This window comes from Haliotis asinina, chromosome 1 (genome assembly GCF_037392515.1).
Source record: "Haliotis asinina isolate JCU_RB_2024 chromosome 1, JCU_Hal_asi_v2, whole genome shotgun sequence".
NCBI lineage: Eukaryota > Metazoa > Mollusca > Gastropoda > Lepetellida > Haliotidae > Haliotis > Haliotis asinina.
In genome coordinates this window covers 64,533,587-64,552,706 of record NC_090280.1, presented here as the reverse complement: position 1 = coordinate 64,552,706, position 19,120 = coordinate 64,533,587, and the positions used below count along the sequence as shown (strand labels likewise).

The 19,120-nt window shown below is 39.7% G+C and overlaps 1 protein-coding gene across 1 annotated transcript in view; it reads left to right on the top strand.

The window, feature by feature from the left end:
* LOC137281932 (ATP-binding cassette sub-family C member 9-like) overlaps nt 1-19,120 on the top strand; it is a 54,740-nt gene that overhangs the window by 7,915 nt on the left and 27,705 nt on the right. The window contains exons 3-12 of the mRNA XM_067813662.1: nt 6,865-6,921; nt 7,521-7,727; nt 8,545-8,688; nt 9,242-9,397; nt 10,600-10,734; nt 11,272-11,434; nt 12,500-12,540; nt 13,008-13,262; nt 14,176-14,750; nt 16,096-16,191. Coding sequence (XP_067669763.1) covers nt 6,865-6,921; nt 7,521-7,727; nt 8,545-8,688; nt 9,242-9,397; nt 10,600-10,734; nt 11,272-11,434; nt 12,500-12,540; nt 13,008-13,262; nt 14,176-14,750; nt 16,096-16,191 — 1,829 coding nt within the window. The remainder of the gene's footprint in view (nt 1-6,864; nt 6,922-7,520; nt 7,728-8,544; nt 8,689-9,241; nt 9,398-10,599; nt 10,735-11,271; nt 11,435-12,499; nt 12,541-13,007; nt 13,263-14,175; nt 14,751-16,095; nt 16,192-19,120) is intronic.

The window sequence follows — 19,120 nt, the reverse complement described above, 5'->3', positions numbered from 1 at the left end:
GACTTGCTTGGCAACAATGTATGAAGCTATACGAAAACGTTGCATCATAATATATAGAGAAGTTGTTTTTCATAATGTATTATACTTTTCTTTTGGAACTTGCCACTTTGAAGTGATAATTATTATATCATGATCATAAACTTGAGAAAATGTGATCGATTGATTGGTCATTTGGTCACTGCGACAAATCTTCAATTATTTCAAATGACTGGAACACAATTAGTTGACAGAGTTGTAGCAAAATGGTGCGGTTGCTGTATGACATAGATCCTGGTACTGTGAGCCTCCTGGTACAATTATTGGTTTTTTTTTTAGAAACATAGAAGCAAGAAGGTAATCAGATAAAAGATGTCATGATATTTATGATGATGTGAGTAAGTGCATTGAGATTCACTGCACTTTTATCAATATTTTAGCAATGTCACAGCAGGGAACATCAGAATTGGGTTTCACACATTGTACCCAAGTAGGGAGGCAAACCCAGGTCTTCTGCATGATGAGCAAGCACTCATAGGACTTGGTTACACCATTGCCTGTAGTATCACCTAAATGAGAAAGAAATGGGCAAATTGAGTTGTTGTGTACGTCCCTCCACAACACCCAGTATGAGCTGGTTATTGAACAGATTGGTTTGTTTGTCTCTTGCTTTTATAATATTGTTTGTAATGTATTGTATGCATCTTTTAAGCACAGAATCATTTGGGCTTCATATTGGTATGCAATACACGGTTGTTACTTGAAGTGAACTGTTCTTCCATAGCATGAATCTGATCCTCAAGTTGCACTGTTCTGATTGATTTCTGTCTGTGGTTCAGCTGACAAGAGACTGCTGTGGTCAATCAGCTTGTATTTCACTTACTTGACTGGTTAATTAAGACTTGGCCTAATGGCATTGTACTATTTCTTTGAGAGTTGTCTTTAGTAGCTACAGGCTTCTGGTTGAGGGCAGTTCCTCCCAATCCTGTGCTGGTCGTTAGCGGCGACTTGATGGTTTGGGTACTTAGTGTCAGACATCTGACAGCTTTGTTGTTGTTGCACCCTTGTTGGTTGTGCATGCAGCAATATTCCAGCTATATGACAGTTGGGATACAATGACATGTGTCAACCAAGTCAGCCAGTATGACCATCTGATCCTGTTTATCACCTCCTGTGACAATCATGGGTTACTGAAGATCAGTTCTGACTCAGATATTCATGGGTCATTCTGTGACGGAGTGGATGGGTGTGAGTAGTGGTAGTTACTTGACTGTCTTGTCTAGACTTTTTTCTAAGACATCTAAAAGTTCCTCGGAGATCAATCCTTCTACAAGCATATGGGATTGACTTTCATGGCGCTGTCACCACTGAGTACAGCTGTAGAGGGTCTGTTGTTGAGTTTGTCAGCACACATGCTTGTGTGTTTCTCAACAGCTGTAGACATCTGACACATGCATTATGCCATGACACACCATCACACCCCTTGATGCACCATGACATGCCATGACACTCAGTGACACGTCATAACACACCATGGCACATCATGGCACACCATGACAACTGGAATACCATTAACTGCGACATTACTCAAGCTCCGTCACTCACCCATCTGAGATACATTGTGTGAAGCCAATGCTGGTGGTATAGTCTAGTGATTAAAGCATTCGCTTGTCACGCCAAAGGTGCAGGTTCATTTCCCAGTTTGATGTGTGAAGCCTATTTCTGGTGTCCTCTACTGGACTATTGCTAAAAGCGGTGTAAAACTAAACTGACTCACTCAATTGTGTCCATGTGATTATGCCTCAACAAAGAACACCGAATCCGTTGGCATAAGTGGTCACATGAATGAAACAAAACCTTTGCAGGTAAAATTTGATATTGGCTCATAACTTTTGAAGCCAGCTAGCGTCTGGCCAGTTGAATTTCGATATTGGTGGGGGGTACAATGTGTGAAGCCCATTTCTGGAGTCCTCCTCCATGGTGTTGCTGGAAAAATTGCTAAAAGCAGCTTAAAACTGAACGCACTCAAACTGCTGGACAAGGTCACCCATCCACCCACTTGCTAAGACCTACATTGTCCATTTTCACCTGGTTTGCGACCTGTGATCTGTACACACAGTTTATCAGATTGCGGTTCTGCATTGACGCCAGGATTGTCAGATGTCTGCTGATAAAGTCCCAGTTTTTGACAGGTCATTTGTACAAGACAGTGTGGGAACTTCACATTAGTAAAGGAATGCAGAAACTGATTGTTGGTACAGATATTTGAAGTAGGACAGACACCGATGTGAGAGATTAGTGTTGGGAAGCAGAAGCCAAATCCACTATTGTTTATCGGAGGACTTTTGAATGATAATTGATTATAATCAAAATATATACAATTTAATGGGAGACACCAATTTTAAGGGTTTTCTTAAGATTTTTTTGTAATTAATGTCAATGAAATTATTCTGTTTAGTTATTCAACAAATATTTATCTCATTATATTCACAGTAGACACAAAATGTATTCATAGACAGGGTACTTTAATATTTACTGTAGTGATGAACACGAAATGATGAATGCAATGCGCATATCTTTTTGCGGTTGAGTGTGTGTTGGTTCATGAATATTAGTCAAATTTAATGGATACTTTACTTCATTCAAGTGTATTATACATAAAGGCAGCGTAAAACTAAACTCAAAGTCACTCACTCTGAGTACGATTTTTTGCTACAAATTCTTGTAAGGTTGTCAACTTTGAATCTGCATTGAAACATCACACTCTCGCTTTAAAAGAAGTTGTTATCCATAAAGTTTGTTCAGCTGAACAACAAAAATCAGCTGTGAGCATTGATTCAGGTCTGTCATTCACATGAATCTCTTAGTGGAACTGATTATATTTTGTCTCTTTTAAGGTCATGGTAACCATGGTAACTTGATACTGCAGTTGCAGCTTTTTATTGTTTTCATTCCAGACAGCAACATTGACCAGGATTAGGACTGCAATGATTTGCCCAGACCTAACTTCGATTGTCGATATCTGGCCCTCAATTTGATCATTTTTGGATTTTTTCTTCATACATGTAAAAACGTCAGATGTTCAGTTAACTCTCAGAGTCAACTTTTTTTAGAGTGAAATCCATCATTAACTTGGCATTGTCTACTAATGACAATTTTCTTTGGATAGTTAACCTGGCATCAACCAATCGGGGGTTTAGTTTACATCACTTGCTGGTAGAACAGCCAGGTTGCACATGTGAAATTGATATTTCACTAATTTGTTTTGATTACCTGCTGTCCTAACAGCGAGTGATCTTCCCTCGTTAGCAACAGTGAAAAACTGACAACAAAATAATGATCATTTGTTAAACTACATTTTTATTCAGGTGTCCAAAATTTCATATACATCATCTGTCATTTGTTTGTCAGTTTCATGAAACTGTGATTGTTGATATCATACTCATCCCTTGGAACTAAATTAATACCAAAATGATTATTAGATAATTAATTAATCCTGTGTATTTCATGGGCAGTTATTAATAAATAGATGCCACCATCCAGTAATGCCATATCTGATATCCTTTGACATGATAAAGAATGTATTGTCACACATTGTGGTATATTGTAGGCATTGTTTCTGTATTGAAATGTTTAATAAACAGATACTGCCATCTAATTTGATCACGTCAGTGTCGGATCACTTGCTGTGGAAAACAACATATTGTCACTGGTAGTGATAGTTTGATTGTATTGCATCTGCACACCTGCAGCCATAATCATCAAGTCACTGGGAGTGACCTGTATTATGTGTCACAGTTGACCACCTCCATATCACAGGGTTTGGCTTTGTATCAGGTGCTTCCACAGTTTTCCTTTTTGCCAATGTTAATGTCTACGTGTAAACGTGTAAAGATCTGATACCTTCCTGATTGAAGATCGAATAATAACTCTAGGGGTGAAGATCTGATGTTACCCCGTATGAACATCTTATGTTACCTCCCATGTGCAGATCTGATGTTATCTTCCTGTGTGAAGATGTCATGTTACCTCTCCATATGAAGATGTCGTGAAACCTGTTTGAAGATCTTATGATACCTCTGTATGAAGATCTGATCTTACCACCAACAATACCTCCCTGTGTGAAGATCTAATATATATCTGTAATGTGTCAGTAAGGCAACCTTTGCCAAAATGATTTTTCAGAAATGAGATAATTTTGGAAAACTGACAGATGATTCATGCACACTTCATTTGTGAGCAACATTTGCTGTCACTGGTGTGTGTTAGGCATATCGATATAATGTTGATTGTTGGTGACAATTGACTTTTGCAACCATCAACAGCCTTGAAGGATATGTGGTCTGGAATGATATTCGAGCTGACATTTTTAACCTTAAAGAATGTACGGTCAGGAATGATATATGAGGTGACATTAATTCTTGAAGGATATATGGGCTGGAATATATCTGAGGTGACTTTTTCAACCTTGAAGGATGTACGGTCTGGAATGATAGTCAATGTGAATTTCATATCCTAGAAGGACATACAGTCTGGAATGATATCTAAGGTGACAATGATATCCTTGAAGGATGTATCATATTTTATGGCCTGGAATGATATCCAGTGTGAATTTGATATCCTTGAAGGATAAATGGACTGGAATGATAGTCGATCTAACTTTCACACTTTTGAAGGATAAGGTCTGGAACGATATCAGAGGTGACATTGGCACCCTTGAAGGATATGGTCTGGATGGATAACAGATGTGACAAAGAAACCTTTGAAGCATAAGTTCTGAGTTGATATCAGGGATGACAGGGAACACCCTACATGGATAAGCTTTGGAATGATAACAAGTTAACATTGGTGATATCACAGACTGAGGTCATGTTACAAAAGATTCCCAGTTAACTAGACTAAAGCATCAAGAATATGAAAGTATTTTTACACGATGTGTTATGACCTTTTATACCATGAATACAATATACTGAAGATACAGTACATAAAAATGCAGTTAAATATCAGACCACACTGTTTAAGCTAAACACAAATGCCTTTGGCTATCAACCGAATCTATCACTGTGTGCAGCTATGGGACACACTGTGAACCAGTGATGCAGAAGGACTGCATTGCTTGCATCATTGTATATACTTCCACCTGATGGATCACATTATGTAAATGTCAACTGTCTTGTACAGAGCTCTTTCTGTTGTGTCACTGTGGAGAACAGTGTGTAGTTATTGATCCTGAACCTGGAGATGCTCAAGTATGTTGGCCCTGTGGGGACAGAAGTTGGTCAGCAGTGCTCTTGTAGTTGATGTTGGTGTGTTGGTCTACGTGTCAATTACAGTGAGCTGGTCAAGTGGTCAGTGTTTTTATTACCGTATGGTGTTTGTTGATTTTGGAAAATGGATTGAAAGATGTGTCTCGACAAGGATAAGTTAGTGTAGTGAGATGAAGGCTGATCACATTAAAGATTGCTCCAAATGTGATTGTATCGTAGTGCTTGTTGGGAGGAAGTATGTAGGTTGGCACCATGTCTTAAGGGCAATAAGTAAGTCAAATGGTCAAGGTCAAGTTTCAGAGTTTGTTTCAAACATGACGGCATGGTTCTTGAACTGAATATTGGAAAGGACATCCATAGGAGTGCCCCACGTGTTTTCAAGGTGACATCAGCTCACAAGAAAGTTTTGTTCTAACTGTGCTAACATCATGTGCTTGCAGTAGATGTTGGAAAGGAGAAATGTGGGTATGCTAAATGCCTCGTCGATGGCAATGCCTTGTCTGGTGGTTAAAGCTGGACTCATGAAAAGTGAGGATTCTTTGTGAACTGAATTACAGCATCGTGTCTGTATGTGTCCAACATGTCAAAGTTATTACACACCCACATAAAAGATTCAAACTTTTTTTCAAGATGATAGTTTGTGCTTCTTTATTTCTGGTTGTGTGGTCTACAGTGACAGTTATTATTGTTCCTATATTATAGTATTATCATGGTATTGTCCATCCTATCTACATGTATGGTCAAAACACAGTTGAACAGTTGAATCAGCATAGCACAATTTTAGGGATAATGATTAAATCTGATATATAATATAGTGGTAAGTATTTCACAAGGACGAATGACCTGCTTGTTTGAGTTTGGTATAAGAGTAAAAGGTGTTCAGGCATAGTGACAATTCAGCAAAAGCAATAGCCCCATTTTACCTATCCTATCTATTAGCATTTTCTGATGTTGTTTGATAATGTAGATATGAAGGTGACATACTCTCCCATTTTCTGTGGTTACTCCAATTAGACCTGATCCCCCAAAAGGTAAGCTGGTTGTAACGCACAGCATTTTTAAAAGCATGCTTGGTGTGTTGGTTGATGGAGCGTCAGTGTACCCCAGCGGCAGACTTTATTATATTCAGGCTGTCACTTCATTGCTGGAAAATTGTTAAGTGAACCATTAGACAACACACAAACCTATTCATACGTTACATGCTTATATTGGCCCATGAAAATAAAGGCAACAAACAAACAAACACTGCACTGCAGATAAAGACATGCACACTGAATTTGAAATTGTCCGGTTTTGAAAGAGACTGAAAGTATTTCAGCTTGTTTTGTTTTTTTAATATACATTCATTTGGGAAATGACTTCAAAGGAGACAATTCAAAGAGACAAAAAACATTGCAATAGCAATGCAGAAGTTGGTTGTAGTAGACTATTGCAGTGGCAATACACTATGACTGTTGCATTAGTTGGTCGCAAAAGATTGTCACTGTCACTGTAGCTGTTTCCCCCCTCAATAGTTACCTCTGGTAACCATGGTAAACTGACCATCTATCTGCTGTGGACGGGACTGAACTGCTTATTCTTGTCACCAGCCATGCTAACTGCTGCTATCTTTCTCTTTCAGAGCGAACAGGCACAAACCCAGTTTAAGAAATTACAGTTCGCATTTGAAGAGGAAAAGGTAAAACTATAGCAGAACACATTTTAATTAGTGTGAAGTATGAATACTATAACATGTCAATGAATGTTTGTGAGCTATATACTTTGACTTGTGTCACTAAACGTAGTGTTTTACATCTATTACTATTTTATATTGTCTTCCACTATCTTGTGTCACTCAACATGGTGTTTTACATTTATGCTGCTTTTAACACTAGTAAGTCTTCAGCTATGTTTTCCACTCATATTTTACACAGCATGTACACCAATTTTGATTTTAGACTGGTTTAAGTCACATTTTTTAACCTGACTAATATGTACTTCCATAAACACAAATGTCTGCATTTATCGGATACAGTAATAAGCTGATCTTCATATACAGTTCTGTATTTGTTTTGGTATATAAAGGTGCAGTGCGGTAGTCTTGTGGTTGAAACGTTTGTTCATCACACTGAAGACCCTGGTTCGATTTCCCACATCGGTACAATGTGTGAAACACATTTCTGGTGTACCCTACTGTGGTATTGCTAAAATATTGCTAAAAGCAGCATAAAACAAAATTTACTAACTTGGTGTATAGACAACAATTGAGATGAAATACTTCCATGTCTTGTCTTTTAGTTTAAGGCCACACAGAAAGGATCTCAGCCATCATTGTTCAAGACCTACTTACAAGCCTTCTGGCCTATGCTGTTACTGGCAGCCCTGTATCGTTTCCTCGGGGACTCGCTGTCGTTTGTCGGCCCTGTCATCATCCAGTACATTGTGGACTATGCCTACGACATTACAGACCCTGAATACCACAGCAGGAACAGAACAGCGATACATGTATGTGAGCTGTTCATGTCGTATCTCATTTGTGTAGACCCATGAAGATCAGGGGTACAATTGATCTTCAGTAACCCATGCTTGTCGTAAGAGGCGACTAATGGGATCGGGAGGTCAAGCTCGCTGACTTGACACGTCATCATGTTACTACTGTCTGGTCCAGACTTGATTATTTGCAAACTGCTGCCATGTAGCTGTAATATTTCTGAGAGCAGTGCAAAACTAAACTCACTCCCTCACTCCCCATTGTGTAAATCAATGTTCATGATGTTGATCACTGTTTTTCTGGACCCTATTTGAATATTTTCAGACTGCTGCCATATAGCTGGAATATTGTCATTTTGCTTGTGTACGTGAAGAAACTTTACACTGTATGCAACGCTATTCCAGCTATACGATGATGGTCAGGAAATGAACTTCTTTGGACCAGACAATCCAGTGGTTAACAGCATGAGCAATGATCTGTGCAAATCTTGATTATGACATCACCAAGTGGCAATATAAAATCTAGTAAACTAGGCACCACAATTTGAAAGACATTTATCATTTTGATTTTTTTTGGGTCTTGATTTAAAACCAAGGGCAGATAACTGCAAGGGCAGATATTGACTTGACAGATGACCACCCGATCTTGTTAGTCATCTTTTGCAACAAGCAAGGTTTACTGAAGATCAACTCTAACCCAGATCTTCATGAATCATGATTCTATGGGACTTCAACTAAACATACTTGTATTGCTGAAAAGACTGTTGCCGGTGTCTTTTAACAGACACTCAGATGACACACACAATTGTAGTCAGTGTGCATTGTGTTTCAGTATGTGAAAGTGGACCAGTTCGTGTGGAATGGATATGTTCTGGCAGTTGTGCTGTTCCTCGCTACGGTGTTGCAGCACACTCTGCTTCAAAACCACAACTACCTCGTCTACAGGGAGGGCATCCGACTCCGGACTGCCATACAGGTAACTCATGACACCAATGAAACTTACAAATTTGATATTTAAGTCCACTACTACAACATCAAAATTGCCTTGTTGAATGCAACCTGGGTTCTAGATTGTTAGAGCTCTGTCATGGTTTGCAACTGGGTCTAAAGGTTGAATCAGTACAGACAAACAAGCTTAAGCATTGCTAACATTCATTATCACATGATGATGCCATTGTTGAATTGAAAAAAAATGCTTTCATAAGATTCATAGACTATATTTCCATCAGGGTTGATGTAAAGGGAAGTAACTCTTTGATTTGGTATTCTAAAAAGTAGTGGAAGCCACATTTTTAACATATTCAGTTCAAAATGAGGAGGAAGATTTTTTTCTGGCTTATATTTTCAAGTCACATGCTAACTGGACAAGACTTGCAGTTAGACAGATTGCTCACACCATTTTTAAAAAAGTGGCTGATTCTGAATACTAAGTTCGACCAAAGCCATTATGATAACTGAAAAAGATTGTGTGGCCTAAGAGGTCTATAGATAGTAAAATTTGCTGAGTGACAAGACTGTCTGTGTTTCAGACTCTGGTGTATGACAAAGCACTGAGACTGTCCTCCATGGTTCTCAGTCAGGGCAAGATGACCATCGGTCAGATCATGAACCACATGATAGTCGACTCCATGTTCCTCATGCACATGTTCTTCTTCATCCACTACATCTGGGCTATACCATTCCAGGTAATTCTGTCATGCCAGGTAATTCTGTCCTATCATGTAAGTTGGTCATGCCATTCCTGGTAATTCTGTCATATCATGTAAGTTGGTCATGCCATTCCTGGTAATTCTGTCATGCCAGGTAAATCGGTCATATCATGTAAGTAGTTCATACCATTCCCTGTAAAACTGTCATGCCATTCCACGTGAATCTGTCATACCAGGTAAATCGCTCATATCAGGTAAATGTGTCTTAACAGGTAAAACTGCTGTACCATTTTAGGTGTAACATTGACAAAATTTCAGGTAAATCTGTTACACCATTCCTGGTAAATCACACCATTCCAGGTAAATCTGTCACACCATTACTGGTAAAAAACACCATTCCAGATAAATCTGTTACACTATTCCTAGTAAATCACACCATTCAAGGCGAAACTGTCATACTAATCCAAGTAAATCTGTCATTTCATTCTAGCTAAATCATTGGTACCATTTCTGGTCATTTGTGCCATTCCATGGAAGTCTGTGATATCTGTAAACATTGCACATTTCATTTCAGGATAAGAGTTCCAGGTTTATCATTTGTACCATTCCATGGAAGTCTGTGATATCTGTAAACATTGCAAATCTCATTTCAGGATAAGAGTTCCAGGTTTATCATTTGTGCCATTCCATGGAAGTCTTGTGATATCTGTGAACATTGCAAATCTCATTTCCGTATAAGCAACTGTGACTTTACTTACTTCAGTCAGACCTCTATGACTCAGGTGGTTTATTGTTTATAATGGCAGGATGTATAAATATTTTCAGCTCAGATTATGTCATTCACATGGATTTCATAATTCACACGGTTTGCCTGCCTAATGACAATCTACCTTCTTGTCTGTAAATCCCATGAAGACCTGGGTTAGAATTTATCTTCAGTAGCCCATGCTTGTCGAAAGAGGCGAGAAATGGGATCAGGTGGTCAGACTACCTGACTTTGTTGACACGTGTCTTTGTATCCCTTTTGTATAGATTGGTGCTCATATTTTTGATCAGTGAATTGTTTGGTCCAGACTCAATTATTTACCGACCGCTGTGAATAGCTGGAATATTGCTGAGTGCAACGTAAAACTAAACTCACTCACTCTTGTCAGTTTGTCTTGTCCAACTGACATAAGATATACATATGTGAGTATAGACATCGGGCAATTGAATATACAACTGATGCATTTCTCCAGGTGTTTGTGACCATTATCCTGCTGTATTTCCGAATGGGCTGGAGCGCTGTAATTGGTGGAATGTTCGTCGTCTTCTGTGCCCCACTCATCTACATTGTTGGCGTTGTCATGTCACGACTCCAGAAAAAGCTGTTGGTAGGTTGTCCAAAGGATTCTTGTCTGTTATGTCATCAGCATGTTCACAGATTCTTGACAATCGGACGACATTTGTGACTGTGTATGAAGCACTATGGACAGACACACAGGCACAGTCTCAAAAATCTGGGGTTCAAACCTGTACACAGATGGGATGTGGCCTCCTTGCCTTGTCAAAGCTGTATTCGAAGCAAAGCACTGCAGTATTCAAGTAAATTCCATGAAATATCTCAAAATTGACTAGCCAGTTCATGATGAAATTGAGCCATAGTGTAAGTAAGTTAAGAAGGCTCATGCTGAAATGTATGTTTGCACACAATCTACAAGAACATGCATTTTGGAAATATATATCTTCTTATTAAATCCAGATTTGAATTTCCAACAGTCAGGAGTCCAGAAGAGATGTGCTTTCATGGAAACAAGCCTGTGAGCGGGTTAAAAGTTTCATTGAGGATTTCATATTTCAAGTAGGCTTTGAACAGTATTGAGAGTACTTGAGATGGTTTGATCAATGTTTAATTGTTTCTTCCTGGCCAGGTTCAGTCAGACAGACGGGTGAAGAACGTGAACGAGCTGGTGCAGGGAATCAAGTCCATTAAGCTCCTGGCATGGGAGGCCATCTTCATTCGCAGAGTCACAGAATCCAGACAGAATGAATTGCACCTCCTCTTCCCTCTGCTTGTCATCAGGGGACTCATTGGTTAGTAGTGGTCATGTGATTGTCATCACAGGACTCACTGATCAGAACTGGTTATGTAACTGTGATCAGGGGCTCATTGGTCAGTACTGGTTATCTGACTGTCATCAGGGACTCTTTGGTCAGTACTGCTTATCTGACTGTCATCAGGGACTCATTGGTCAGTACTGGTTATCTGACTGTGATCAGGGACTCATTGGTCAGTACTAGTTATCTGACTGTGATCAGGGACTCTTTGGTCAGTACTGTTTTTTTTTACTTTCATCAGGGACTCATTGGTCAGTACTGGTTATCTGACTGTCATCAGGGACTCATTGGTCAGTACTGGTTATCTGACTGTCATCAGGGACTCATTGGTCAGTGCTGCTTATCTGACTGTCATCAGGGACTCTTTGGTCAGTACTGGTTATCTGACTGTGATCAGGGACTCTTTGGTCAGTACTGCTTATCTGACTGTCATCAGGGACTCTTTGGTCAGTACTGCTTATCTGACTGTCATCAGGGACTCTTTGGTCAGTACTGCTTATCTGACTGTCATCAGGGACTCATTGGTCAGTACTGGTTATCTGACTTTCATCAGGGGACTCATTGGTCAGTACAGGATTTTGTTCAACCAATATCTTAAACACAGTTAAATGTAATTTTTTTCAAATTTTGGTAGTGATTTCTTCATAAAAGATGCTGAACGATCATAATTAGTTTATTTGGAACTCAGAAAAATTTCAAAGGCAAATTTTTTAAAACTACCGTATGAATTGTTTCAAAATTTGGGAAACAACATGCATGTCCATGGGATTTTCTTGTGATTGATTGTTTTTAAGTTTGTTGCATCTTCAATGAATGTTCAAAGAGAGCAATCCAATCTGATTTTGAAATTCAGTGTATTGATATTGGGAAAGAGTATCGCCGATCATTTATTCTTCTTGGGAGTACCTACATTTTTGTATTGTAAAAGAGAGTCACAGTTCAGTGTTTTAATGTGCCTGCTGACTTCTTTTGCCATGTTTGATCAATATTTACTATTGTGAGAAATACATACAACAAAATAATATTGTGTTGCTTTTTCAGGATTTCTTGGAATGGCCGCTCCAGCTGTGGGGGCAATATTGGTAAGCAACCTAAGTCTCGTAATGAACATTAACCAACCTGTAAAGAGTTGTTCTACAGTAACGCATGCATGTTGTCAGAGGCGACCTATGAGACTGAGGATCACACTCGATGACCTGGTTGACACATGTCATTGTACCCCACTTGTGTAGATTGATGTTCATGCTGTAGATCACTGGATTGTCAAGACCAGACTTGATTATTTACAGACTGCTGCCATATAGCTGGAATAGTGCTGAGTGAAACTAACAGACATTTGTCAATGATCCTAATAAACAACATGTCATTGCTACATGATATGTATATATTCTAGACTATGTTTTAGTGTTTTAAATTGTGTATTAATATACACTGTATCATTCCTGGGATAAAGCTGACTGTTGTGTAAAACAATGTATGGACCAGAGTTGCTGTGTTTTCTTCTCGATATGATTACTGTAATACTGTATTGTATCTGGATGTTTTGTAGACGTTCATCATTTACCCCTACATGGAGACAGAGCCCCTGACAGCTGGTCGCACTTTCTCCACACTCGCTCTCTTCAACATGCTGTCCACTCCTCTCCAGCTTCTTACCATATTTGCTGCATCATTCGCCAATGCCAAGGTCAGTGGTGCTCGGCTCGTGCCATACCTGCTGTCACAGGAAGTAGAGGGCGCTCACATCACTGGCAACAACAAGACGAAGACACACAATGTTGGTATTGACACTGCAGAGGAGGAGGTGAGAGTTGTCATTTCTGTTGGGGTAGAATGTTAGTGGTGAAAGTAATTGCCAAATTTGTATTACAGTCATCCCTTACAATAATGCCTTTCGCAATACCGTGGCTCCCATAAAAAAGTATAACTGCGATCACACCCCTTCATGAAATCGAAAATAGCTCATTGACAAATCTGCTGTTATGCTCTGGTAAATAATGTAAACTAGTGATGTTCAGTACTGATCACAACTGACAGTGTTTATCATACATATCCATTGTGTTTCAGATGCTTAAAACATGCAGGGTTTTTCTCAATAATAATCGTACCAACAATGCAGTAGTAATTTATGAAAGACAAGACATGCCATCAGTCAAGTTAAGACGAGTACTTACAATATCAGCTGTGATGTAACATTTGAAATAACCATGAAGAATGTTTAACCGTATTGATGACCTTGTCTTCTTGTTAATTGCTGACAAGAACTGTACAATACGCCCTCTAAACATTTTTGGTAATGAACTTTTGTGTTTGTTGTTTCCTTGTGCTCAGTAAATCCTCCTGTGTGTAGCAGTTATTCCATCCTTCCATCACATCCCATCCCATCCCATCATCCCATCCCATCCCATGCCATCTAGCAATTCATTCACCATCCTAACTATTGTTCCCTTCGCTATTCCATGCCATCCCATCCCTCAATCCATCATCCATCCATCAATCCATCTGTCTGTGCCATTCATCCATCCGATCCCATCCATCCATCTGTGCCATCTACTTATCCATCCTATCCCTTGCCATCCCATCCATCCATCCATCCATCCATCAGTGCCATCCATTCATCCATCCATTCACTCATCCATCCATCTGTGCCATACATCCATCCATCCCATCCCCCACTGTCTCTTTGTGCCTTGCTGATAAAGCTATGTTGTGTCCAGGCAAAGCAAGACTCGATGGTGCAGTATGATGCACAGACAGGCCTACCCCTAACGACCCTGACAAAGGATGAGGCGTTCTGCAGCAGCCAGAGTTCTCTGGGGAGTCACATCTCACACACCCCAGGACACAGCAGGCAGAACAGCGGAGCATCTTTGATGGATATATTCGACAACAAACGTCTCAGCCTCACCCATAATTCCAGCTCAGACTATCTGGATGTTAAACCACTGGCTCTGGTTCGCAAGACAAGTGCTCCAGCCATAGGTTCCCATGTGGAAAACACTACAGATCGCAGACGCAAGCGGAATCAAAGTGGCTTTTCCACAGAGGATGAGGAAGAAATTGCTGATGAATGCCTGTTGATTGAGCTCCGCACAGTGTTAGAAATATCCCAGGCTAACTTCAGCTGGGAGTTGGATAACCGCACAGCCCTCTCCCTGAAGAACATCAGTCTGAAGATCCCTGCTGGAAAGTTAACGGTGATTGTCGGACCTGTCGGGTCAGGGAAGTCGTCTCTGATTGCGGCCATGTTGGGGGAAATGGTCACCACATCGGGCATAGTAGAATGGTCCAGGTGAGTGGATGTAGTCCAAGCTTATCAGTGAATGGTATTTAGAACCTTTGGTTACTGAATGGATATGTTCTCCTGCAGCTTGTAGCAATATACCAGTGCTATATAATTTCACTGCATTAGAAATTGCCACGGACAGAAACCTTTCAAAGTTTGTGAATTGACAGTAATTAATGAATCTGAACTTCATTGGTTGAAAATAATGTTCGTAGTTTTACTTAGCTATCAAAACAAAATTCACTAGCCAAGATGACCACTTCAAACATACCATTTAGTGATCCTGATGAATTTTCACTAGCCAGAGACGACATGACCAGCTTAAATTTCATGTTCTGAATTGAGTGTTTCATATTTAGTGCCAGCTTGGTTGTCAGTGTGAAAAGGGAACAATATTTTTCACTTCTTTTAGTGGCATTTAGAAGTTGGCATGATGAACAACATGGAGAGATCTATGGATATACAACTTCTTAGTATGTGCTAGATTTCAGTGTAGCAACTAACGCTGTTATCAAGCAAGCAATCATTTACTTGATGACGGTGTCAGTAGGCACCAAAATGTCACGCACATTAATTTTAAAGAAGCTATGTATCCATAGAACTCTCCTCCTTGTTAAACATAATTATTGTTTTCAGTGAAAGACATAGTAAAGTTTTCCTTCTTTTTGCATTAATTTACAACCAATGCAAGATAGTAAAGGTTTTTGTCAGTTTTGTATAATTGCAAACATGTTATTATATCTTCCTCATTTCTTAAATTGTACTGAAGAATGGAAACTGACATCATGAATATTTTGAAGGATAGTGGTTTGAAATTGCATGTTCATGCCTTTCTCCTTGCATAAGTTATTTTGTTGTGCATCATTGCATAAAATATTTGCATTATGATGTATGTTGATATCAAGAAATTGATTGATTGTTCAGAATTAGTCTGTTTCTCTGAAAGTCAGAAACTGTACAATGATAGAATAAAACCGCACAACACATGTTGTCAAACAGTTGTTGAGAAACAGGATCGGTCTCTATTCTCACCGACATTTCTTACTAACTTTCAGTGTTGTCGAACTCGAGTTTGACATGTCAAGTTTGTCAAACTCATGTTGTTCAGAAATGACCTATCACAGTCAACGAAATTGTCACGTGACTGCACTGATAGAGACATAGTGCTCAAATGACACAAAAGTTTGACAACATGTGTTTGACGTGTGATAAAGCGAGTTTGACCACTCTTAGAATTTTGAAAATGTAACTTACTAAACTAAGCTCTATTAAGGCTGCTTTTAAATCTGTTGAGTCACATCGAAGATTATATAATTATTCAGTTTGACCTTAATGATGTGTGTTGTTTCAGGGACACAGGGATATCTTATGCTGCACAGAGGCCGTGGCTGCTAAATGCATCTGTCAGAGACAATATCTTATTTGGAAACCCTTTCATCTGGAGAAGGTATGGCCATGTTGTACAATTGTGCTAATAGACCTTTGTAACTTACTGGACCAAGGTTCAGGTCAAATATTGTTTACGTCCCCTGAAATGAATTACCATATTTTCTCCCAGTAGAAAAATAGGTAAATAGAAAAATAACCAGAAGAAGAATGATAACACTCTTATGGTTATACAACGACACTTCGAGCAACATGTTAGAACAGGCAGTGAAGCTACTGATTCAATATTCGTTTAGCTTGAGTCAAATGGAACTTTGTCAAAAACAGTTAGAAACGAGGGTGCTGAAACACAGCAGCACCATGTTTGATTCTAATGCTGAAACACAGCAGCACCATGTTTGATTCTAATGCTGAAACACAGCAGCACCATGTTTGATTTTAATGCTGAAACACAGCAGCACCATGTTTGATTCTAATGCTGAAACACATCAGCACCATGTTTGATTTTAATGCTGAAACACAGCAGCACCATGTTTGATTCTAATGCTGAAACACATCAGCACCATGTTTGATGCTAATGCTCAAACACAACAGCCTAGTGCATGTGGAAGACAGACGTCACATGCATCTTGTGGCAATGGTTGCAACAGTTTAAACCAAACATGGTGCTGGTGTGTTTCAGCAGTATAAACAACTTTACCATGTGTAAGTTTATCCAGTAGAACACGGATACAGTGTACAAGCAGACATAGCTAATAAATTTAAGACTCCTGTCAATAGTCCTTAATATCATTAAATTATAGGCGAATAATGAACTTATGAGTAGTGAATTAACGGCTATAGCGAACTGATTTATACCCCACAGCCCCTATTAACGATGTGATTAGAGAACTCACTCATTGTTAGCTCAGTGTCAGTGGTATACATCAACCTTGCTGGCAGTGAATCAACATTGTGTGATGGTCATTAATTAATTAACAAAACAAACATATCATGTTTAAAAGTTTGATGGTATACAGGTCTTCAGTTAAATCTATCACTATGACAGACAAACTTAAATCTATAACCTTTGACAAAATGTTCAAAATTATGGACTTTGTTAAACGCAGATAAGTTACTTATTTTTCCTTATCCTGACTCATGGTTAATTGTTTATCTCCTCTTCCTGGCGAAGGTAATGGAACATCTGAAATCCCTTGAAGTTCCCTTCTAAGAGAAGCGGACATAAAATTCACACTCACCCATGTATTACCTCCCTTCCTATGCACATGGTCAGCTGATCGGCCATGATACTTCACTCTCTCTCCCTATCGCTCAATGAGGGCGGCTGGAGGCACCTGGGGTCCCGTATACAGCGATAAGACTTTCATTCTTTTGGTTTTTGTAACTAAATTTGTGTTGTATGCGGTTTTTGGCTTGTATGTATATATTTTTATTATACAAAGGTTTTCTATGAAGGAAATATACGCTCTCTGGATTCGTTTCATCACTACGTTGAATCAGATTGTAGTTCCAGAGGACCGGTGGGTCAAGAGTCAAGAAATGATAATGCAAGCTCTACTGTCTCCGATAACGCTCTGACAATGGTAGTGTCTACTAGGTCTCCTCACGTCAGTGCAAGATATGATCAGAAGAGGAAGACTGCAGTTGCGTCCCTTACAACGATTCTTGAATCTTCATCTCAACAGAGGACAGATTCTGCTCCAAGAAAGCATGACGCCTTTTCTGATGTGGGGGACTCGCCGATCGAATGTCTGCACAGGAACCTATATGTTAGATCTGGTATTCAAGAACCACCTCTATGTAGACGCATCACTGCAAGGATGGGGAGCTCGTCTAGGAAACGAGGTAGCGGCAGGAATCTGGAACGAAGAGGAAAAGGCTCTTCACATCAACCAGCTGGAAATGAAAGCTGTCATTCATGCCATCCACCACTGGTCGACAGCATTGAGAGACAAGTTATTGATGATCCACACGGACAACTCAACAGTAGCTTTTTACATGAACAGACAATGGTCAACAAGGTCACTATCTCTACTACACCTATCGTTTCAACTGTTCAACTTAGTCGACAGTCTGAATCTTCAAGTAAAAGCATGTCACACATCAGGAGCCTGCAACGTCGTGGCAGACGCCCTACCTTGTCCTCTTCGTCCATCTCCAACAGAATGGATGCTGCATCGGGAAGCGTTTCAACTAATCAGTCAAGCTTTTGGATGACCGCAAATAGACCTATTTGCAACAAGATTCAACAAACAGACAACAACCTTTGTGTCGCTAGTACCAGATCCCTTAGCCTGGGCAACGGACGCTCTCAGTATTCCATGGGAAGGAATAAACACGTACACGTTTCCCCCTCCAGTAGTGTTACGAAAAGTCAGTGAGAAAATCAGACAAATGAAGAGGTTACTTCTACTTGCCAACGAGAGATTGGCTTCCAACACTTACAGAAGAGCTGGGACAACTGACACTAAATTACCGCAGTGGAAGAATCTTCTCATCCACCCCAACAGAAAGCAAATGCATGGCCAACCATCGGTATTTGGTCAACCATGGACGGTATTATGACTTGTTTGAAATGCAGAGGATATTCAGCAAGAGCAGCAAAAGCAGTCACCTCAGCCTTACGGAAATCCACTCGCACACGTTATGACGACAAGTGGAAACGTTTTGAGGCATGCGCCAGGAAAAAGGGATTTTCTGTGAACAAGGCGACTCATCCTCAAGTAGCAGATTATTTATGCTATTTATGTCATTCTAAGGGTCTGAAAGGTTCTACATTATCTACATACTTAGCTGCTCTCAGCTCAGTCGTCACCATGGGAACAGGGACCAAGCTGACTAAAGTACCAGAGGTTCTTGCCTTACTACGTTCGTTCAAGTTGGAAGATCAACAACACAGATTTAGAGCTCCAGCATGGGACTTAAATACTGTACTCCATCATCTTACAAGTGATGCGTATGAACCACTTGATCGGACTTCTGTTGAA